This window comes from Podarcis vaucheri (assembly GCF_965113315.1).
Source record: "Podarcis vaucheri genome assembly, chromosome: 15".
Classification (NCBI taxonomy): domain Eukaryota; kingdom Metazoa; phylum Chordata; class Lepidosauria; order Squamata; family Lacertidae; genus Podarcis; species Podarcis vaucheri.
In genome coordinates this window covers 5,709,779-5,733,469 of record NC_138753.1, presented here as the reverse complement: position 1 = coordinate 5,733,469, position 23,691 = coordinate 5,709,779, and the positions used below count along the sequence as shown (strand labels likewise).

At 43.1% G+C, this 23,691-nt stretch overlaps 1 protein-coding gene across 8 annotated transcripts in view; it reads left to right on the top strand.

Moving 5' to 3' along the window:
* Window positions 1-23,691, top strand: part of TBX4 (T-box transcription factor 4) — a 126,811-nt gene that overhangs the window by 2,132 nt on the left and 100,988 nt on the right. For 2 of the 8 annotated variants that reach the window (XM_082201828.1, XM_082201835.1), the window contains exons 2-4: window positions 777-1,072; window positions 6,794-6,986; window positions 19,093-19,162. In XM_082201828.1, coding sequence (XP_082057954.1) covers window positions 6,949-6,986; window positions 19,093-19,162 — 108 coding nt within the window. In that variant the 5' untranslated portion in view covers window positions 777-1,072; window positions 6,794-6,948. Of the gene's footprint in view, window positions 1-776; window positions 1,073-6,040; window positions 6,148-6,793; window positions 6,987-17,455; window positions 17,689-18,633; window positions 18,666-19,092; window positions 19,163-23,691 lie in introns of those variants that run through there. The other 6 variants (XM_082201831.1, XM_082201832.1, XM_082201829.1 and 3 more) reach the window with 5 other exon arrangements.

Sequence of the window (23,691 nt, the reverse complement as noted above, 5' to 3'; positions counted from 1 at the left end):
AAGATATTTTAGCACCTGAGACGGAAAAATCCCACAAGTCCCTCTCCTCCTGGAGAGCTGCTGCCAGTCAGTGTCGACAATACTGAGCTAGGTAGACTCAATGGTATAATCAGGGCAGCTTCCTTTGCTCCTAGAGAAAATTCATTGCTGTTGGGCCTTTTTTCATGGAAAGGCAAGGAGTAGAGGTATTAAATAAAACTCAACTTTCAGGGTGGCATGAGAATTCCCTTGAATTCTTTCCAGCCTTTATTTTAAGGCTTCCATTTCAGGCTTGGACTATGTCTCTATCACATTTAGCCTTTCTAGGATGCCTAAACAGCCTAAGTGTTCTGATCAACTGAATGATTCTGGCTACCATGATCTCCAAGGGGAGATCAGACCTGATCCCATCCATCGTCCAGTGAAGAAGAAACTGCTCTGATGCTTGCATTCCTCTTCCCTCCCTAGTCCTTTTCCTCTTGTGTTGTGTCTACCAAGCACCAATATTAATAGTGATAATGATACCTAGTACAGAGTAAGTCCCATTGGACTTACTTCTGAGTAAACCTGCTTAGAATTACCTTGTTATTTATTTTTATTATTATTGTTAGTCTGTGAGGTCCAAACACGGCAGGACCTGTGTACATTTTCCTTTTCATCTCCTCCCATTGCTGTCAGCTGTATAATTAAAGCAGTTGCACCAATGCTGCCAAGCTCTTCACAAGTTATTAATAAGGTCACGGAGGTTAAGATACTTCAAGGTCTCTTTTTGCTGTGTTCTTCTCTTTTTTTAAAAGGCACTCATTAGAGGATGAGTGACTGGTGGCTGCTTCAAGTGACTGGGAATTCATTTCAGAAGAGCTGACAAAAGGGGGTGCCTTCATTCAAGACAGCATCTATTTATCCATCAATAACATTTGTGTCCTTCCTTCAAGAAGCTCAGCATGGCATGTGTGAGGATTGCCCTATTTTTATCTTCCCAACAGCCCTGGGAGGTAGACTAGGCAAGGGAGAGCACCAATCGACAAGCTTCATGGCTGCATAGGAATCTGAACCCAGTTCACATTTCCCAAAACAATATGCAAACCAAAATGTGGGTATCCTTTGAAATTGGCACTACAGTACTCTGAATTTTGCAGTGCTGCTTCCTGACCAAATTTATGTGCAAAAATGCATACATTAGGGGGAAGTGCATGAAATGCACATTTTTATGAAAGTAACATACAGCTTTCTTTCTACAACTGTGACTATATTGTATTTTAATTTTTGTCAACCTTCCCTGGAATTAAATTTTGATGAAGACAGTACAGAAAAGTTTTAAATAAATAAAACATTTATCCCCAGAGTACAGATGGAAGACTGAGGCTGAGAGATAGTAGCTTGTTTTGGGCTCCTTCGGGAATTAATGAGTAAGGTTTGAACCAGGCCTTTCCTCATTCTCTTAACTACAACAGTATATCAGGTCACTGTGGATTTAGGAGTGTTTTCTTATGGACCAACACAGCTGCCTTTGTTTTTGTTTTGGCCTTTGCCTTTTATATACATGGCGCCTCCCTATTAAGAGACTGCGCTAACCATGGTTGAAAACCCAAAGCATGGCTTGAATTTCCAAATGCACCAGGAAACTGTGGTGCAGATCTATTCGGCCGCTTCTGCCCTTCCATGCGCTTACAACTCCTGTTTCTATAGTACAGTGGTCTCCACAAATTGAGCAACAGTCAAAACCATTTCGTTGCAATTTAGACACCCCCCTTTAGCTGCAAATTGGCACAGTGTCAGTGCGGAGCCAGCAGTGCAGGTGGTGTGAACCTTTTCAGTCTGAGAGGCAACTTTCTGGGGAGCACTTGTTAGCAGTGGGCACGACTAGAGGAAACCGAGGCAGAGTGACAAACGTACATTCTATTCTTTTGCACAACAGGCTAGTTCAGGGTTTCCCAAACTTGAGTCTCCAGCTGTTTTTGGACCAAAATTCCCTTCATCCCTGAGCACCGGTCCTGGTAGCTAGGGATGATTGGTTATAGTCCCTGGGCTAGTTCATACACACACTTGCAAAAGCCTCCTTATTCTCCATCCAGGCAAGCAAGAAGCACCATCAGAACTCAAATACATATTCTGGTCGTGCAAAAGCATTCAGGGTGCAAAGACACTTAAGGGTGTGCCTTGAGGAGAATTCTGTGGGTCAAAGAGAGAGACCTGGATAGTTGCATTTGGGCTCCTGGGCCTGAGGTTTCCCACCCCTTCTGTAATGGTAGAAGACAGACCTTCCCTTCTGGCTCAACTTCCTTTGTTCCTTTGCTCAGTTGTAGAGCATCTGCTTTGCACACAGAAGGTTCAGTCGCTGCTTATCTTCAAGTTAGGACTGCCTGAAATTCCGCTGCTAGCCTGTGTAGACAATACTGAGCCAAATAGACCAACTTGGTATAAGTCAGCTTCCTGTGTGCCTAACTCCTGTGACTGCACAACACCCAAAATTCCTGCTGGCTCCCCATCATCACAGCTGCATGCTGGCAGTGAGGTGGAGAAGAGCCAAGAGGCGCAGGAGCCCAGTACAAATGTTGTTTAAAAAGCTGCTTTCCCCAGGATCATTTAAAAAGCACACACATTAATTTGTTGGGGTTTCTTCTTCTTCTTCTGAACATGTCCAGATTGTTGTTCTTTCCCACGGCCTCATAAGGCGAAATTGGAAATTCTGAGGGAGGAAATATATGTGTGTATCTGTTCCATGAAATGCTTCCTCTTGTCAGGAACATTTGACTATATTCATATCTTAACTGAGTCTCTGGAAATGAGAGTTTTTTCTTTTATCTGCTTGACGATATTGTCAGAGCTCATCTAATTTATAAACAGTTCCTGATGTAACGGAAGGTTAAGGAAGTAAAATAGTAAAATATTATTTCACACTCCACCATTTCCCCCAGGACTCCTAAGTCCTCCCATCACAGCGTGCTTTATTTTAAAAATTGTCTTTAAAAAACACTTCTTTTTTCATATTTAGTTGCTGAGTATAATCACAGGAATCGTAGCTTACCTTTCTCACAATTACATTCCCAACACCTTTAACAAACTACAGTTCCCCATATCCTTTGGGGGAAGCCATGTGCTGTCAATGTACAGTGTGCACAGAACCTTAAGCACATTTTTAATTTAGCTGTATGCTGCTTTTCCAAGGTGGGCCATGTCCAAAGTGGCAATAAATGTTTGAGCTTGTATCCAAATGGCAATAAATGTTTGAGCTTGAAACCTGACTTTTCCACGGCTGGAAGGTAGTCTGCCCTCCATTGCTCCACCCACTTTTGCTTGTAGCCACACCTACTTTTACATGTGGTCCCACCCACCAATGACATGCAACCGCCAGAAGGTTGCCCACAATGGAACGCTGCCCCCAGTCTGAAAAGGGCTCCCCCTACCCCTACTTTAGAGCAATAATGGTTACTGAGTTTGTAGCTCTAGTGAACAGGCCAAAAAATGCAGATACTCATGAGTAGTACTTACAAGTGATCTGAAGGACAGGCATAGCCCGCATGAGATTAGAAGCCAGCCTTAATCAAGGAAGATTGTGCAGGAAGAATGATGTCTCTGTCATGAAAGTGGGCAAAGAGTGGTTTCTTGCTGTCTTCCATTTTAGTGATTCAGAATTCAGTGTAGATTATTGATTTGATTTTCTATCTGTTGTTTATAAAATTCTTCTAAATAGAATGAATGCATGACTACAGAAAACGGTCAGAAACATCTAGATTATTTTTTAAAAATCCTTTGCATTACATTATTTATTGACATTACCACAGAAATTTAAAGAATCTCTCTCTCTCTCTCTCTCTCTCTCTCTCTCTCTCTCTCTCTCTCCCCTATAGTATTATGTTTACAGAAAATGCTTGTAGGTTAAGGATACAATACCTTTAAGCCTTATGTGAAACATAAGTGAAAAAAATCATACTGTAAAGGCCTGCCTAAAAAATAGCTCTTTAGAGACATCCTGCCAAACTGGGTGTAGGGGGAACCCTTTTACAGCCTGCTACTCTAAAGGCCATCCAAACTTCCAAGATGTGGGGGACCCCCAGAAATGCCCCATCAGTGCATCTTGGTGGTCGAGGTGGAATATAAGGGTACCCCAATCAGTCCTCTTAACCTAGATTTTGTCAGACTTACAAAAATTGTAAAGCCAAAAGCAATGACCCTTTCTGTTTGAATTGTAAGGTCTTTGTTAGGATTGGGGCTCTGGAAATAATCTAATGTACCCACCCCATGGAGACATCAGGACTGATGAGGAGGCCCACCTTTAGGTGGCGCACTTGGGTAATTTTTGACTCTGGGCTAAATTTTGGAGGGGGATCCTCTTTAAATAATTATCTGTATTATTACTTCAAAATTATTATTCCCCGGGGAGGCTCGCCTGTTGCCTTCATTGCATATCTTTCGATGTCAAGCAAAAAACATTTCTTTTCACCCAGGCCTTTGGCTGATTAAACAATCTACAGCCTTTAAATGTGTCTCTCTCTATGTGTGTTACTGTTTGTTATGTATTTTGTGTTCTTATATTGCAAACCGCCCTGCGCTCTTCGGATGAAGGGTGGTATGTAGAAATTAAACAAACAAATGATAAAAATGTGGGTCTGTGGCTTTTCCTGCCAAGGTGTCATAGGGCAGAGCTGCGTGCTCTGTGCCACCTAACCTGTATCCCTTCAGCTGCGGAGGATGCCATCCTGTTGCCAATGTTGATAGTGCCAGAGCTCAGAGGTTGAGCAATCGCTTTGCATGCAGAAGGTGCCAGGTTTGATCCCCAGCATCTCCAGGCAGATTTGAGAATGTCCCATGTCCAAAAACTTGGGGAGCAGCTGCCAATCAGTGTTGGCAATACTGAAGGAGATGGACAGATGCTCTGAGTCAGCATAAAGCAGCTTTCTGTGATCCGAAAAAGTAAGATGCAACTGTTAGAATGGTTGGCTTCTTTATGTGGAATGGAGTGGGTAGGAAAATGCCTCTGTGTTCAAGCTTTATTATGATGTACTGTCAAATCATGTACTCCACGGGAACCAGAGTGAAGCTTCCAGACCTGCAAGAGGGTTAATAGAGGCAGTGGTGGGAAGACAAGGAACAGAAATGCTAAGATCTTCAAGTCACGGTCTCCTAAATTTCATATCTATCCTCTCCTGGCTGGAGAAAAAAATATTTGGTTACATAACACCCTACCCCCCATTCCTAGTAGAACTAGGGAAATAAAAACCAGATCCCATTATTCTGATTATAAACTTTCTGTTTTGTTTTATTTAGCAAACTTTGCTGTTGATCCTTCTGTATAAAGAAACACTCGCTAACAATTGCTCCTTTCTCAATGTGGTAGAGAATGTGTTTGGTGGCTCTCTAAATGAAGTTTTAATTTCTGCAATCCCGTTTGTTTTTAAATGGCTGATAGCAAAAATGATTTTTTTTTTTTTGCTAACAACATTAAAGCTTGGCGTTTCAGTCTTCAAAGGCTGAGTTTTGCTTCTTGTTTAATAACCTTTCTGTGCGGGCGTTTTATGTCGTGCCTTTTGCAATCTCAAAGGACAGAGGGTAGCAATGGTCAGGTAATTCTGCATCCTGCCACCAGATGTCGCCCAATGTCAAAATCCAGATTGACAGAACCTCCCGTTGAAAACAGGTTAGCAAATTACATCGCTATTGTATCTCTCCGGATTTATGTAAACTCTTAAGAAAACAAGGGTGCTCTTTTGGAGCACGGAGCGCGCTTTAACCACCCAGTAGCCCATACAGTTAGGCTGCAATCCTATACTCAGTCTCCTGGAAATAAGCAAAGCTCAATTGAGCTCAATGGGAATTACGTTTGAGTAGACATAGGACTGTGCTGCTGGAATGCTGGGTGAATTTATTTATTGTATTTTACTAAAAAAAAACAAAAGAAAGCCTCGAAATGGGTTACAAGAAGAGTAAAGCAATAAAATTATCAGTAAAAAAAAAACTTAAAAGCATTCAGACAATAATAAAAATTGGCAATAAACAGATTAAAACACATGTAAACATTCTGCATCTTCTCTGGGCAGGCTTGTCTAAACAAAAATGCTTTTAGCAGGTGCTGGAAAGTTCCTTCCTGACAGGTGACACCTGAAACAGTGTTAGTTCTGCAGATCAAAGCAGTCGAGTGGATGTATATGGGGCAAGGTGGTTTCACAGGTAAACCTTGTCTCAAGTTGTTAATAGAAACTCACAGAAACACTTTGAACTTGGCCTGGCAGCAAATCAGCAGCCATGGCATGTCTCCGCAGTACAGGTGTTGTATGCTGGCAGAGTCTTATACCTGCTAGCAAATATGCTGCAGCATTCAGCATTAGCTGTAGGCTCCAGATGAAGCAAAAGACACACATAGTGCACATTGCAGTAGTCCAGTCTTTTTTCTTTCTGCAGTAGTCTAGTCTCCCCCCCCCCTTATTTTTTTAAAGAAAGCATCCAGTGCAAGAACTGCTGTGACTGGTCTGGAAGTGGATAAATAGGAATTTATCTTATTTTCTCTGCCTATCACTCTCTCTGGCATCTGAAATGGTTCAAGTATGCTGCTGTTTAGAACTTCTTTCTATATTTAGAGTTGTTGTTTTTAAGTGTTTCACATGCAATTGTTTTAAATTGTTTTCATAAAGATGTAACTATTTTATATATGACATATTGTTAATGACTAATAACATTATATTTAAATCTGTACCCGAGATGCTTGTTTAGAAGGCAGTTAATAAATCAATGATAAATATAATATTGTAAATCACTTCAAATTGCCTCCTGGGAAGCAATTAATAAATGAAATTATTATTGTTGTTATTATTCACAGCTTCCTGTGTTCCTAAGAAGGCCACAGAGGGTATGGATTGTTCCTGTTTGACATTGGACTTCAATGTTGCTTATTCTGATGCTGCAAAGCCAATTTTTATCTTCTTATGAACACTGCCTTCCATATTAAATCAAGAGATCCCATAAACAGAAGAAATGCATTACACCAACCTTCAATATTTTGAAAGCATCCTGTAGGTATGATTTGTTTAGGGGTTTTTTCCTGCAGCTCTGAAAACTACCTGCACAGATGAGGGGAATAAAAACACAGCCAACCTGTTTAATTGTGCATTCAACCCAATTTGCTTCCATGGAGCTTGATTGATGCTTGCCCTTTGTAGAGCATTTGTTCTGATTTATTTCAGGGGAGTGCATGCAGCAAGGAACATTCACCCTGATTTGTTTGCAGAGGTTATACACCTTCCCATCATCCCACACTTTTTAGTGCATTGTCTGGTCAATTTCCTATCCACAAAAAAAAGTTGATTTGTTATACTGGAGAGGCCACCCACCTTATAACTGCACAAATTATAAATTTCCAATATCTAACTGAACACACATCGAATAAAGTGACCGTCTTACAGCAGCCACAGTGTACGGATTGCCTTGGCTGGATCTGAACTCAGGGCCACCTATTCCAGGACTCCGTTGCCAACAGTGGCCAGCCAGATGCTTCAAGGAAGCCCATAAGCCAGGGCCTTGCCCATCCTGCCTGCTCTAGATATCCAGCACTCTGAATTTTACAGCCTCTGCTTTGCAGAAATCTGCCTGCCCTGCTTGCCTAAAAGCAAAGCACCCATATATATTTAAATAATGTCATCCGGGAATGTTGGTGATCCCACCACTAGGGGGAGTGTGTCCTTCTCCCGCAATTTCCATCATATTACTCTTAGTTTCACTCCTTAGCATCTCGCCGTTGTCCGGCAAATTAGCATCACCAGCATCACCACCGACAAAATGCTTTAGCAAAGAAAGTGGTTTTTGTTTGCTGTCAGGCTCATACTGTACTTTAATCCTGAGTGTCTGGAGTCTGTATTTAAAAGCTAGAATTGAGGCAGGGCAGTAGAGAAACAGCCTAAGACAGAAAAACCAAAAATAGCAGTCTTCCCCTATGACAGTAAAAATATCCTAATAACGGGCAGTTTTACTGTCTGTTTACGGCAGCCCCCAAATCTGACAATTGAGTCAGGCATAATAATAATAATAATAATAATAATAATAATAATAATAATAATTTATTTGTACCCCGCCCACCCATCTGGCTGGGTTTCCCCAGCCACTCTGGGCGGCTTCCACAGAGACCAAAAATACACTAAAATGTCACACATTAAAAACTTCCCTGAACATTAGGCAGACTAATGGTAAGGCCAGCTCTTGTCAGATTCTCGCCTTGGGGTGAAGCTACAAGTTCAGCTGGACATACATAATTTTATGTCTGCAGCTGATGCAGAAGAGTACTTGCTGCATTTTGGTAAAAGAGGGATGGGTGTACTCCCAGTGTCATCAGACTCCAACTCCCATCAGCTTCACCCAGAATGTGCAATGGTCAGGGGTGATGGGAGTCAATTGTCATTGATTTAGGTGGTGTTTCGTGGATCAACATAAGCAAATATATGTCACAGTCCCCTAGCAGCATACAATCTAATGTTGACAGCAAAATGAGACAGAAATACCGTAAGTGGTAGGTGGGAAGGAAGAAGGAGGATTAACAAAGAATAGAGATGGCATTGAGAGCTTTGTTTTGTGTTTTGCTTTGTTTCAAAAACAGCATTATACTTCCAGCCAATTGTCCTTCATAAGCATATTAGCCAAGAATGTTTGGGTATATCTTGGTAATTTTTCCATTAACGCACTGTCCCAGATCTGGAGGTACCAGTATACTCTCTGTTTGATTTGTTTTCAGTGTGTTATTAGCAGTGCTTTTTTCCCTTAAAAAATATTTAGGAGTACTCTCATTTTCCTACTCATATTGAAATACTACCCCTCAATGAGGCCAAACTTAGATTTTCAAAATGTTTAGGGATATGCGTACCCCTGCCTACCCCCAGAAAAAAAGCACTGGTTATTAGTATGTGTCATTTGAACAGTTTGGGTGCCGTTTTATTTATTTACATTCATGGAAATGCTGCTTAGGGGTTTGATTGAAGAGGCTGATCTCTTAAATAAGTAACTAAAGGAATGCGTATCATAAATAAAATAAATAAAAAACACAAAGTCCTGGCTGTTCTGACCACAGTGCGCAGGCTGAGGGTCACATTCTGGCTTTAAGCTTTGCAGCAAAAGTCGGAGAGAGATGGAGAGAGTCCTTATTCTCCAAAGCATTGCTGCCGTCTGCCACTGCCACCACCAAACGTCTCCCTGCAGCTTCTCTGGAGCCTAGCAGTCCTTCTCCTCCTCTGCCTATGCTATCTGCAAATGGGGGCAGATCAACTGCAACCCTTTCCGAGATTAGACACACATATATATCTATTTGTCTGTTTCTCCTTCCCAAAAGGCTTGAGCAAGCGAGTGAGTTTGGCGCAGGGTTGGCTGCAGACTCCTTGGCACCGCAGCTCTGATTGCTTTGGGTAACCTTTCCCCCTTTTTCCTTCTGGAAGCTTCTTGTGAAGGTTTATGCCGTGTTTTTAACAGGAGAGGTGGGGAAGAGTCCATCTCCACCTCCTCCAACCAATTAAATCGGCAAATGCATGGAAATCTGGCCAGCGTTTCCAACCAATTTATCTGCAGAATTTCTGGGAATGCCGCTGGTCAAGGTGAAGTTTACAAGCATGCACCCCTTTTTCCAGACCCAACACGGGTTCCCTGCCCTTTTAAGGCTCTGATCCACAGCCCCCTACTCTTTGGCCCTTATTTCTCACTGTGCCTATTAACCGTAGCTGCTTAAAACTCCCCGCTTTCCTTAAATTGCTCTGCCCGCTGTCTCTTGCTGCTATCTGGCCTGATCCAGCATCCCACTTATTATGTGTGGGATGAACAGATGACTAAGCGAAAGGTGTATGAAAACCTGAAATCATACCAGGATGAACGTTCATTGTCACATTAATTTGCCTGTTTGTTCTCCTGATATGCTTACTGTTTCAATATTTTGCATTTGTTCATTAGCAGTTTGTTTGCTACCTCAGGGATTTATGAACGGGAAAAGCTTGGGTGCTAATATTTTGATAAACAGTGCAAATAATCAAGGAAACAGATGTTAAGAGGATATTTTGAGGCAGGCAGGGGGTAGGAAAAGTCCAGAAACAGACCTCACTTCTGGCATCTCAGGTGGAAAAACCTCCTGCTGTCTTGTTGCTTTTCATGGACCAAAGCACCACGTAAACAGCAGGATCTGATGTGGAAAAGCAGGAACTTGAGGATGTTACTTCCCCAAGAGAGCTGAGTTCTTCTAGCAGAGAATCACAGAAGAAGCTTGTTCAGGCGTGAGTGGGGGGAGCAGTATTCACCCTTTCACTCATCTCCTGCTAGTCTGGCTCCCCCCTCCCTTTCTTGCACTCAGAATGGTCAAAGGTGGTCCACAAGATCCTCAGTCTCAGGCCAAAACCCTGAGCTCTGGGAGCTCTCTGTCTTCCAGACCTTCATGTGAAGGGCCGTAGCTCAGTGGTGGAGTATCTGCTTTGCATGTAGAAGGTCCCAGGTTCAGTCCCTAACAGCATCACCAGGTAGGGCTGGGGAAAGTCTCCCTGTCTGAAATCTGGCTGCCAGTTAGTATAGATAATATTGAGATAGATGGACCAATGGTCTGACTCAGTGTTAAGGCAGCTTCCTATGTCCATCCGCTCTTCACTCACTGCCGTTCCTCCAAAATGCCACTTTTAATGCACAAGTAAAAAGCATCAGCAGATTAAGAAAGCATATAGGGGGGGAAAACACTGAAGTGAGAACCTCACTGCTAAAACAGCTCAGCATTGGATGGTGGTCTATTAGGGGAAATTGCACACTGCCCCACCAAGCACAGTCTGCCCTCAGCCAGCCTTCATCTGCCTGTCTTCTTACTTAATGACCAGTCCAGGAGGCAGCACTGGCTGCCAGTTTCCTCCTCCTTCGTCTCAGTGTTGCCCTTGTAGAACTCAGGAGGAAGGAGGACAGAACTAGAAATAGTTGGCTTCACCTGTCATTATCTCTGGTGCCATCTGCTGTTGGGCTCCCAGCCTATCGTCCTAGCAGTCCCAAGGAGAAGGGGAAGAGGAAGAAGTCAACACCTTCTTCAACAAATGGTTTTCTCCTGGGACCACAACAACATAGAAGTGCTTAGCATTTCTAGGTAAGAGAATCAGAATGCAGTTGATGTAAAAATCCTTTCCTTATCTGAGATCATGGAGAGCTGCAACAACAACAACAACAACAACAACAACAACAACAACAACAATAATACTAATGTGTATGTATGCTGCCCATCTGACTGGGTTGCACCAGCCACTCTTAGCGGATTCCAATAAATTATAAAACCACAGTAAAACATCAAACATTAAAAGCTTCCCTATACAGGGCTGCCTTCATATGTCTTCTAAAAGTCAGATAGTTGTTTATTTCCTTGACTTCTGATGGGAGGGCTTTCCACAGGGTGGTCATCATTACTGAGAAGGCCTTCTGCCTGGTCCCCTGTAACCACACTTCTCACAATGAGGGAACCACCAGAAGGTCCTCGGAGCTGGAGTTTGGTGTCCAGGCTGAACGATGGGTGTGCAGATGTTCCTTCAGTCAGAGTAGACATTACTGGGCAAGGTGGACAATGGATTATGAGGCAGAGGGCAGTGTTTTGCACGCAGAAGGCCCCAAGTCAATCCCTGGCATCTCCACTTTAAAAGATTAGGTTGCATGTGATGGGAAATATGGCAAATGAAAGATCTAAAAGTGGGAGTGGACTGAGGGAGATGGAGCCTCATTTTCTCAGGTGCCTGTTGTCTTCTGATCTATCCATTATATAATTAGATCTGCCAATGTTTATTTCTGGAGCCCAGATATTCTTCAGGAAAAAGAACAAGAACTGTTATTTCCAGCAGCTGGTGGGAAGATGGTGGATGAAGTATTTGAAACTGGAGATGGGTTGGATGAGGTAGAGCCTCATTTCCCCAGATGCTTGTTGTGGCTGTTAACTTCCAGTGTATCCACAAAATAACTGAATCTGCCAACATTTCTTTCTGAAGTCCAAATACTGGGTGGGGGCACGAGCTAATGGGAAGATTGTGGATAAAGCATCTAAATCTTGGAGTAGGTTGGGGGAGACTCATCTCCCAGTTGCCTGTTGTTACTGCTACTATCTGATAACTAAATCTGCTAGTGTTTCTTTCTGAAGCCGAACTATTGGTTGGGTGGTGGTGGTGGTGGGAAGAAGAGTCCCTGCCAGCACCTGTGTTCTGGATTGTGTGTCCCTCTTCCTCCAAGCAGTGGGTGCCATCACTAACACCTTTGGCAGTGCACATGGCTGCTGTGAATCTTCAGCAGCTGGAGGTGTTGATGACAGCATCCCTTCTTCTATGGGAAACAGGGCTCTGTTCTGTCTTGGCAGGTATCTGGAGGAGGAAGAGGAGGAGGAGGGTGGGGAAAATGACTTTAAAAGATTGTGTGCTTTCAGCATATATCAGCATTCCTAAACTGGAAAGTCACAAGGAAAGATCCTATTGGAAAAGGGTTGTGGAAAAGGGAAAATAATTAAATAAGATTTAATTGCACAACCTGAATTTCTAGGTTTGCAGCTGGATCCCACCCACAAAATAGTCTAGAAGTAGCCTGGGTTTGTCTTCTCAGTAGACATCCTCTGTCAATGTGGTTCATTGATATAGACTGCAACCTTGTCCGTAAGAAGCCATTTGATTTGATTGACATCCTATGCCCTTTTAAAATGTGTTTTTTGGGGGGTGTTATTGAGTTGTTTTAAATTTGATTATGTATTTTGTAGTTTTATATTTTGATTTTCTTCTGTGAACTGCCCTGAGACCTCTGGGTATGGGGCGGTATATAACTAATAACAACAACAATAATAATTATAATAGTCAAAAAATAGAATAAAACTTTTTTTAAAAAAAAGGCCCTCCACCCCTTATTGAGCAGCTTTAAAGTGGGTTCTATATTAAACCAAATTATTTCAACAAACCGCGTTCTGATAAATTCAACTCACTTTACAATGTATATAATCTCTGTAAACATTCTTCTGCAGTGTTTATACAGTCAGAACTAGGTAGAAAGAAAACTCTTAGCAAAATGAAATATCTATGAGGCTGAAAAGATTAAGGATTTTTTTATGATCTTCAATTCTCTGCTACGATTCTGTAGTAGAGAGAAAATGCATTTGTTCCCAAGGATCTCCTTTCTCCTAAAGGTGAGGAACCTCAGGCCTGGAGGATGAATGTGGCCCTCCAGGCCTCTCCATCCAGCCCTTGGAACTCATCCCAAGCCATTCCGGTCGCTGCTCCTGCTTTGTGCCTTTCTCTAGTGCCTTTGCCAGGCTGGCATGCCTCTTGCTTGCCTGGATGTAGAGAGATGTATGTGATGTGATGTATAAACCTCTGATTTTTGCTCTGTTGGGATATTACCTACTGTGAAAGGTAAACGTCATATTGCTTTTGCCTCTGGCCCTGCCCAACTTTGGCAAATGGCCCCTGAAAGGTTGCCTGTGAAGGAATGTGGCCCTTTGGCTGGAAGAAAAACATGTTCTCTCCCCCGCCCCCGTCCTAAAGTTCATTTAAGCATTTATTAAATCAAGGTTGCAACCTTTATCTAAGAGCAAGCATCTCAGGCCACCATAGGAGTCAACATACCTAGGACTGCACTGATAGACTGACTGGGGCGACCATATGCATATTGTGAAAAAATGGAAAGGCATCACCCCCCCCCCAAAAAAAAAACCCAACAACCCCAAAGAGGATACAGATTTGCATTCCTAGCATGTGTATGCTTATCTGTAGATGCAGTTTTAGAAAGGATGGGTGTAATTTAAATAGATCTGCCCTGGCCAACCTGTACAGTTATGGACTTAGAGACCTCTGGTCACAACCCCCACATTCCACCACTGTATATATGCTGCAGCATCAAGTGATGTTATTTAGGATCCAGTAGACCCATGCACTGCTAAATTCCCGATTGCTGCAATTCAGCCTAATAAGGTCCCACATGAAAGTGTGTTGCCCCAGAACTGTTTAAAAGACACTCCAATTGGTGGGCAACTGTCCTTACTGAACTGCTTGCTGAGATCAATCCGACTGCCTGAGTTTTATCTTTCTTTTAAAAAGAGTAACCCCTCTCTTCTCCATCATTAGATACCAGTTAGTCTGCTGGATATCTCTTCCAAAATATACGCCACTTCTCTCTCTCTCTTTTTTACTTAACAAGCTGCAGGATCTCTTCAGGATTTTCTAGGCTGTATCCATGTATTAACACACATCATCAGAAAGCTAACAATATGGAGTTAATGACTTTGGGCCCACATGGAATTGCTCTTACAGAACTGCTATGCCCTCTGCCTTTCTGGAAAGGCCACTATAAAAATGTACCCTTGGAAGAGTGTTTCTGTCCATTTTGTAAAATGAGTATATGCAGAGATGTTCACAACACACCCAGTTGTCCTCTATAGAAAGATCTCTGTGAAGAACATCTTTCTGAGTTTAGCCACAGGAAGGATTTTGTTATACCAAGTAAATGTGCTTGTATGGTTTTTTTTTACAGTTAGGCAAGGAAAACTATGCATTGGCAGCTAGGAAATTAAGTAACAGATTTGTGGATCAGTTCCGAATACCTTTTATCTTTGTTTTGGTTTATAGCTAGAAAATTGCTGCTGCTATTACTGTTTTTATCTGGTCAAACCGCTTCAGGCTTGCATGTTGGGACACTCATCTTGGGGGCAGAGGTGAGGAGAGAAATCTAGATAGAAAATTAGCATGTAAAATTAAAGGATGCATACAACCTCAACTGCTTCACATAGGATTTTGCTAAGTAAAGAGAGTTATCTTGTGCTCCCCATGGGCGAACATTCAGACACGATACTACATTCCACCTGCATCCTGGAATGGCACAGCCCAGGAAAAGGTTTGCCATGTAACACTGTTGAATCTATAAAGTAACTCCATGAGCAGTTTGGAGGGGATGGAGGGATCTGCATGGTCAGAAGCCTCTGAGTGACTGTAGCGCCACCCATTCTTCTAGCTGCTACAAGCACCTTCCATCTAGGGAACAGCAAGCAAGACTTGGAACTTAGAATCATTTCACACGAGGCATCTGTGAATGAATCTCCACATGATTAAAAATCTCCTGGTGATTGCAGAAGTTTATTGGTTCTCATGGCTGCTATACCTATCCACGAAAAAGCCCCTCTTAGCACCAGTGACCACTCGCTCACCCTCCATCAGCGCTTGGTTTTTTGTTTCAAGTGAGGAAGTCACTGTGATTTTATTTTGGGCTTGTTCTGATTTTAAATGTGAAGCAGCCTGAAATCTGTATGATTGAAATAAGTTTAAAAATAATAGCTATATCCTTTACATCTAAATATTTGAACAACATTTTATGGCGTCGTTTTAAATCAGATACCTACACTGTTGGAAATTGGTTTGGGGGTGGGGGTGGGAATGAAATTACCAGGGTGTACTGTGAAATGAACATGTATATCTGGCAAACTCTGAAATGTCTTATAAAATATACCAACAGGCAACCATGTTAAAGTAGACCATATATTGGGTACATAAATTCTTTCTTCTTCTTTGGTATATGGCCAATGTTTTTAAAATTATGAGAAATATATATATATATATATATATATATATATATATATATATATATATATGCAGGTTTTGGTGTCTTCGGGTGTCTTCCCGTGTAAGAGTCGGGGTGTCTGTGCGACGTTTCGACGAGGTCTCACTCGTCATCTTCAGGCTGGTGCTTTCGGCTTCTTGTTACTGGAACAAGAAGCCGAAAGCACCAGCCTGAAGATGACGAGTGAGACCTCGTCGAAACGTCGCACAGACACCCCGACTCTTACACGGGAAGACACCCGAAGACACCAAAACCTGCATTCCTGTACCCGTGAAAATCTACGAAAGCATATATATATATATATATATATATATATATATATATATCTCGGGGGAACATGTTTGGGTGAGCATATAGAGAAGCCAAACAATGAACATAAGAGGAGTCCTGAAGAATTATGCTAAAGGCCAATCTGGTCCATCCTGTTCTTGCAAAATTGCCAGTTGATGGGAAGACCACAAGCAAGATTTTGTGGGTCACCTGGGCCCACAAGTCAGTTTTCCTAGGAAACCGGAGGTGAAACTAACCCCTTTCCAGCCCTGGGAGGAGCGCAGGGAGCATTCGCACAACACACCTACACACTACTACTACTACTACTACTACTACTATTAAACACTGCAGCCAACACACTAACGTGTCGTGACATACAGTTTGGAAAGATCTGAGTTAATCCTATGCACATTCTGTAAATCTTGTAAAATGTTTTCTTTAGTCCAAGGGCCACATTCTCTTGTGGGAAACCTTCCAGGGGCCACATGTCAGTGGTGGGCAGGGCCAGAGGCAAAAGTGTTTATAACTTATGCTTTTGTACAAGATGCAGCATTTGAGGTGCACAACCCAAACACACACATTATTTTGATTCAATGACACATTCCAGCCAGGCAAAAGCTCTCAAGGAAGGCATAGAGCAGGGCTGTTGAGGGAGATGTCCTAGGGGAGAGTCCTGGGGGGCAGATATAGAGGCCTGGAGGGCTGCATTTGGCCCAGGGGCTGAGGTACTCTGCCCCTGCTGTAAATAAATAAATAAATTTACTTGGAAGCAAGTCCCATGGTGTTCAATGGGACTTACTTCCTGCTAAGTGTGCTTGAGGTTGCCACTTAAATGTTGCTAAGGGGTTAACTCCCCACCCCACCCCACCCCCCACACTCCCTGAAACTTTTGAAGACATGTACAAAAATATTAATCCAGTTGCCTGCAGGATTCTCTGAAATTGGAATTTACTGCGATAATCAAAACGTATGTTTTTGGATCAACACGACAACCTTTCTTCAAATACCCCCACCCCACCCCCTTGAACAGGCCGTCTAAAAGGGCATCCATAGTCAAATCCATCATATTTATTACATTTAATCAAAATTTGATTTTGGTTAAATTTATTCCATATGCATTGTGCATGACGTGTTCCCATTTCAAGTCCTGAAACACAGCTCTATAAATATCTCCCTGTTAAGTGGCAGCTACGATGGATCAGATACTTGGCCATTGAACACTAATATGTTCAGGGCCAAAGAAAAGAGCCAGCCTGGTAAAACGCCTAGAGTATTAGGCCTTGGGGAACCTGGGTTCAAATCTCTGTGAAACTCAGCGGATGACCTCAGGCCAGCCAATATATGTCTTACCTAACCTCCTTCAGGAGGTGGTGGACTTTCATTAATTGGAGGTTTTAAAGCAGAAGTTGGATGGCCATCTGTCATGGATGTTTTAGTCGAGATTCCTGCATTGCAGGGGGTTGGACTAGATGACCCTAGGTCCCTTACAACTCTACAATTTTATTATTCTACCTCGCAAAGTCATTGTGAAGATAAAATGGGATAGTCCCTATGTGTGCTATCCCCAGCACTTGGGAGGAAGTTACCTCAGATTAACAAAAAGCTGAACTCTACATCATCATAAAATTGTTATACCAGGAATGGAGAACCAGTGGTCTTCTCAATGTTTCAGGACAACAACTCCCATCAGCCCCAACTAGGATGGCTTATGGCCAGAGATTATGGCAGCAATAGTCCAGCAACATTTGGTGGGGAAGGTGGTTCCCCACCTTTAACAAACTACACTTCCCAGGATTCTTTGGAGGAAGCCAAAGTAGTATGATACTGATTTAAATGCATGGTGCGGATGAGGCCAACTCCTATCATCTTTAGCCAGCATGGCCAATGGTAAGGAATTATGGGAGTTGTAGTCCGCAACATCCAAAAAGCACAGCATTGGTTACCCTTGGCCTAGGGCAGGTTTCCTCAAACTCAGCCCTCCAGATGTTTTTGAGACTACAATTCCCATCATCCCTGACCACTGGTCCTGCTAGCTAGGGATCATGGGAGTTGTAGGCCAAAAACATCTGGAGGGCCGAGGTTGAGGAAGCCTGCCCTAGGGCCTACTCAAAATACTGTAGTTTCTGAGGGTCTAACAAATTTCCTTCAAGTGTCCTTATTTCTCCTCAGAGAACTGCAATTCCCAGTGTCTCTAAGGGAAAGAGTAAAAAAAAGAGGGACTATGAAACCAGTCAGGGCTGAGCTCAATACATTTTGCTGCCTGAGGCAGTAAAGCAAACACAGCATACACCATTGGTTAAGAGGCCTAGTGCCCAGGCTGGTGAGGTAATTTTGGCACCTGAGGAAGAAAGTCCAATAAGGACCTCTCCTCCTTCCCTGGCAATAATAAAAAATAGAACTTTTAATTCAGCAGCTGCCACTTTATAACAAGCCCAGTCCTGCTTAACAGCAGCACAGGCAACCTGAAGCCATTTTACAGGTGGAGGTGTTGCTCTGTCCTTAAGGCAGGACCGCAGGCCTGAAATGTGGCCTTAGGGTCTCTTCCTTAGACCGCACATCCTCCTCAGCCATATGCCTCACCCTCCTTGATTGTTTTTCCCTGGCTGGAATGTGACCTTGAACTCTGATAATGCTCCCTGCTTGCATGGATGGAGGGTAGAAAAGGATGTGTGAAGGATCTAGCCTTCCTTAAAAAGTCAAAATCCATATTTGCCTGCAGTTGCCTCTGGGAAAAAACTTGCCCAGGCTGAAAAAGATTCCTTATAACCTACCTGCCTTAAGGTATGGCCTGAAGGTGCACAAGGCCCCTACCAGATAAAGTGAGGCAGGTGTGCATAATTGCAGAAGATGCGAAATGTCAACAGGTGTGTGGATCTTAGCATCAAAAGTACTTAATTGATAGAAAGGAGAGAACCTCACAGGCTCTGAGGGGCTGAGTTAAGTAACCAAGGTGAGGACAGTCTAGAAAGAGATGAGAGCAGATACAATTTATATGGAGGCCAGGGTTGACAAGAGCTTTTTATGTTGCCAACTGTGTCTGGCTACTTTTAAATTATTAGCTGGTGGGGGTGGGTGACTGTTTTAAAATTGTCTTGTTTGGCTTGAGATGTTCTTAATGGTTTTTAAATGTGTTTTTGTTTTATTTTTAATTGTATTACTTTACTGCTTTGTTTGCTGCCTTGGGTTCCTTTGGGAGGGTTTTAAATTAATAAAATTAAATAGAAATTTAACTGATAAAAAGATATCCACATTTAAAAAATAATAATAATCCTATTTTTCTTACTAATTTAGCTGCTCTACCACTGGAAGGGTGAAAATGGTGGAAGACACTCCCATAGTTGACTCCACAGCCCGGATAAATGTAAGTGTCCTTTGTGGCTGCTGCCTGTATTTCACCTTGCAGACCTTTCTCCCCAGAGTAAAAACTATGTATCATATGCAAGCATGCGTACTGAAATAGTTTTTATGCTGTAACTCTCTCTCTCTCTCTCTCTCTCTCTCTCTCTCTCTCTCTCTCACACACACACACACACACACACACACACACACACACACACACACACACACACTTACTTTGCCCCAGTTGTGGGCAACCAACACTTCTGTAACCACATGCTGGGAAATGGTAGCTGGGACATGCACTTAAATTATGGAACTTGCACCCACAGGAGGCAGTGTTGGCCACCAACATGGCTTTAAAAGAGCATTAGACCAATTCATGGAGGATGAGGCTATGAACAGCTAGTAGCCACAATGGCTATGTTCTACATCTACCTCCAATGTCAGAGCTATTGTGCTCCTGAATACCATGGGAACTTCAAGCAGGCAGAGTGCTACTGCTCCCATGTCCATCTTGCAGGCTTCCCATAGGCATCAGGGTGGACAGGATACTGGACCAGATGGGCGAGTGACCTGATCCAGCAGGCCTGTCTTATGTGACAATGTATTGGTTGAGGTTTTTGGACTAGGACCTGGAAGACTTGGGTTCAAATCTCCACTCAGCTATGAAGTTCACTGGCTTACTTTGAGCCAGTTGATGGCTGTATTTATGTACCGTATTTTTTGCACCATAACACTCCTCCTAGAAAGTAAGGGGAAATGTCTGTGCGTGTTATGGAGCGAATGCCTGCGGGTGGTGGTGGGGATCTGCTGCAGTGGTGAGCAGAGGATCCATGGTTCCCCTTCCTTCCCTCCTCCGTGGTTACAAAGCATGGATCCACATGGATCCTCAGGATTTTTGCATTGGGCTACTCCAAACTCACTGTCAGATCACATGTCTGTGGCCACAGCATGAACCACAAAATTTATATCCAATATTTCGTTTAGAATATTTTTTTCTTGTTTTCCTCCTCTAAAAACTATGTGCGTGTTATGGTCTGGTGCGTGTTGTAGAGCGAAAAATACGGTATGTTTTAATGCACCCAAAGCTTTTCCTATACTGCAGCACAGAAAGAGTGCAGTAAAGGAGGCCTGAGATATTATTGCGTCTGATGCAGAGCAACACCCAAAGTCTGCCCAAATATTTTGGTGCCTGAAGCAGAAAAGCCTACAAGCAACCTCTTCCCAAGCCCCCACAGAAATGAAATGAAATTCCAGAAATAATATATTAGATAGCTATCAGTTTGGTGCCTTCTCATGACGCTCCAAAAACAGCTGTGTCAACCAGTTGTGGTTGGTGTCATGGTTGGACGTCCCTCTTCAAGACACTGAGTTTGGATAAGGGATGGGGGCAAAATTTGATTCAGTTTGCATTTTAAGGGGAACCCACCTAGTTCATGTTTTCCAAAGCAACACACAAACCAAAAACGTGAGAAATTTGTAATTGCCTGAATTTTGCAATGCAATTCTCCAGCCAAGTAATGTTCACAAGGCATATGTTAGTGAAAATGACATACAAAAATGTGTATATTGGGGGAAGCTGCTTTGCAAAAATATGTGTTTGCAGAAATCACATGCAAATATGCGTATATTAGGATCGATTAATAGTAAAATACTGGTGACTTTTATTGCTGATTTTAAATTAAAAATAATTGCAAACTGATATGGAAATGTGGAGAAGCTGAGTTTAAGCTTTTATAAATGAGAAATCTAAATTGGCAGATTGCCTCATCCCTAGCATGCACCTTTGCCCTTTTGGATGGTCAACACCTGCTTTCCAAAATTAATTCTGCTCCTTGTAAGAAGCTCTGCATTGAGTTGCTAAATGAAGAGAGAACAGCTAGTATTTTTAAGGCATTGTTTTCAGCTGTAGCTGTAGATTTCCAGTAGCAAATGTGGGGTGGGGAGAGAGGGCATGAAGTTGTTTTATCAGGTTCGAGCCTGCAGCTTATGGAACGTTATGGATTTCTTTTGCATTGTCTCCTGAGGATTCTCCAAGTAAGGTACTGTGCATCCGGTTTGGCTACAAACTGACTGGGGAAAGCACTTGTGTGCTAATAGGAAAAACACAAGCCTTATTTTTTTCACCTGAAGGCAGTACATTATAGAGGAAAAATAATAACTCACCCTGTGTGATTTAGATAAAAAAATATATATTTAAAAACTCTAGCATAGGATCTCTAGCCAGGGATGACCCTACTACAAGGTGGAGTGAGCTATCCTGTGGCTCTGGTGGGAGACTTTGGGGATGCAACTGAAAGCTGTTGTAGCTAACCTTTTCTAACCCAAGGAGCCCAGGTCAAACTCTGTGGAGGGCCAATTGCCAAAATGCACATGACCGAAGTGTAAAAGTGTGGCTGAAATCAAAGTCAAACTGAATATCTTAATATTGCATATGGTTATGGGCCATATTAAGAGAAGGGCTGTAGCTCAGTGGTAAAGTGTGTGTTTTGCATGCGGAAAGCCCCAGTTTCAGTTCCAGGGCTGGGAGAAGATTCCTGTATGAATCTGAGTTCACCTGGGCACAGTCTTGTCCCTGTCCCCACCCCAAGTAGGGTGAGATGCACTGTATTTGTATTTCACCTGAGAGCAAGTGTGCTGTAATGGTTAGAACATCACACTCTAACCTGGGAGACCTGGGCTCAAATTGCCAATTTGCTATGAAGCTCACTTGGTGGCCTTGGGCTAGTCACTGCCTCTCCGCTTAACCTAACTCACAGGTTAGTTGTGGGTATTTAAATCAGTAGGGGGACAACCTTGAGCTCTTTGGAGAAAAAGGTGGGATATAAATGCAACAAATAATGACTATACAGTACTTTAAATTACTGTATTATTTCTAAATACGCATCTATGCATTGAAATTAGCAAATGCAAACTTTTGGTCCCTTCTTTGGGAGGCGAGGAGTGATGATGCACACCATCCTACTCTTCCTGTCGCTGAGGAGAGAGTTCCACAAGTGGGGAGCCATAACCTCCCCTCTTGTGCATAGGTGCCACTATTTTGGTTACATAAGGAACAGAATGCACAGACTGAACATCCGAAGTAGAATCAGTGCTCCCCCAGGGGGTACTCAAGGGTACGCAGTACTGGCACCTCTTTTTGTTGTTGTTAAAGAGTGTGGCACTTAAAGTAACAACTTAATGGTGAGTACTGCCACCTTTTTCTAGGGGAAAAAAAGCACTGGAAAGAACGGTGATAAAAAATAAGCATACTGCAAGTATTCAGGCTCCTATCCTGGCTCTGGTGACATGTGAGCCAGGATGGATGGGTGGACCCATCAATTTTGGTCCTCCCAGTTTCTCATATTTCCAATCTTAAAATCAGTTCTCCACATTTCTGCAGCAATTCACAATTATTATTTTTATTATTAAATAAAATTCTCCTGAAAATGTCAGCATTTTTGTGTAAATTTCTACTAATAAAACACATTTCTGTATGCAGTTTCCCCTAATACAACGGATTTTTGTTTTTGCACAAATACGTGCATTTTTATGCACACTTTGCCCTAGTATATACCGTATTTTTCGCCCCATAGGACGCACTTTTCCCCCTCCAAAAATGAAGGGGAAATCTGGGTGCGTCCTATGGGGCGAATGCAGGCTTTCGCTGAAGCCTGGAGAGCGAGAGGCTTCAGGAAGCTCTGCGCAACCCTCGGGAGACCTGCTCTGAGGGTTGCGCAGAGCTGCCTGCAGTCCCCGGCTCAGCACAGCTCTGCGCGGCCATCGGGAGCGGGGCGCTAAGTCCCGCCCCGCTCCAGATGGCGGCGCAGAGCTGCCTGCAGTCCCGGGATCAGTGCACTTCTCCCCATCGCCAGCCCCACAAACTCGGGGGACAGCGGGGAGGCAGAGCGTGCCTTCCCACTGTTCCCCGACCTGGTTCTTCCAGCCCCGCACCTGGGGGGGGGGAATAAATTTTTTTTTCTTTATTTCCCCCCAAAAAACCTAGGTGCGTCCTATGGGCCGGAGCGTCCTATGGGGCGCAAAATACGGTACATTTTTGTACACATTACTTGATTGGAGAACCACATTGCATATTATGTCGGATATTGCAAATTTGGTAGGTTCTGAGTCAAATTTCTCCCCCATCCCTACCTGTGACAGATGTTGGGGGAATGCTGCAGAATTGTGACAGAGTTTCTTCTGTATTTAGTGAAGTGTGTGTGCACATGTTGGGGTCTGGCTCAAGCCAGCTGAATATGTACAACTGGGGCTTTGGGGAATTAAATTGAAAAGGTACAAGGTGAGGTGTAGAAATCATGACGTGTGAAGCGAAATGGGAAGCTCCTGCTTTGGCGGGGAGTTGCCACAACCGCTTCAAGGTGTTCCTGAACCTGTCATCAGGCTGTTGGGCCTCCTTTCCAAAGGTAAATAAGCCACATAGTAAGAGTGTCCGCAGCTGACATTCACCGGGGATACCAGCTGAGGCCGAAAGGAAGAGGGCATGCATTGGCTGAAGGAACCAGCATATATGGGAGTTTGATGCCAGTGCAGTGTGGAGTGTTTACCTTAACA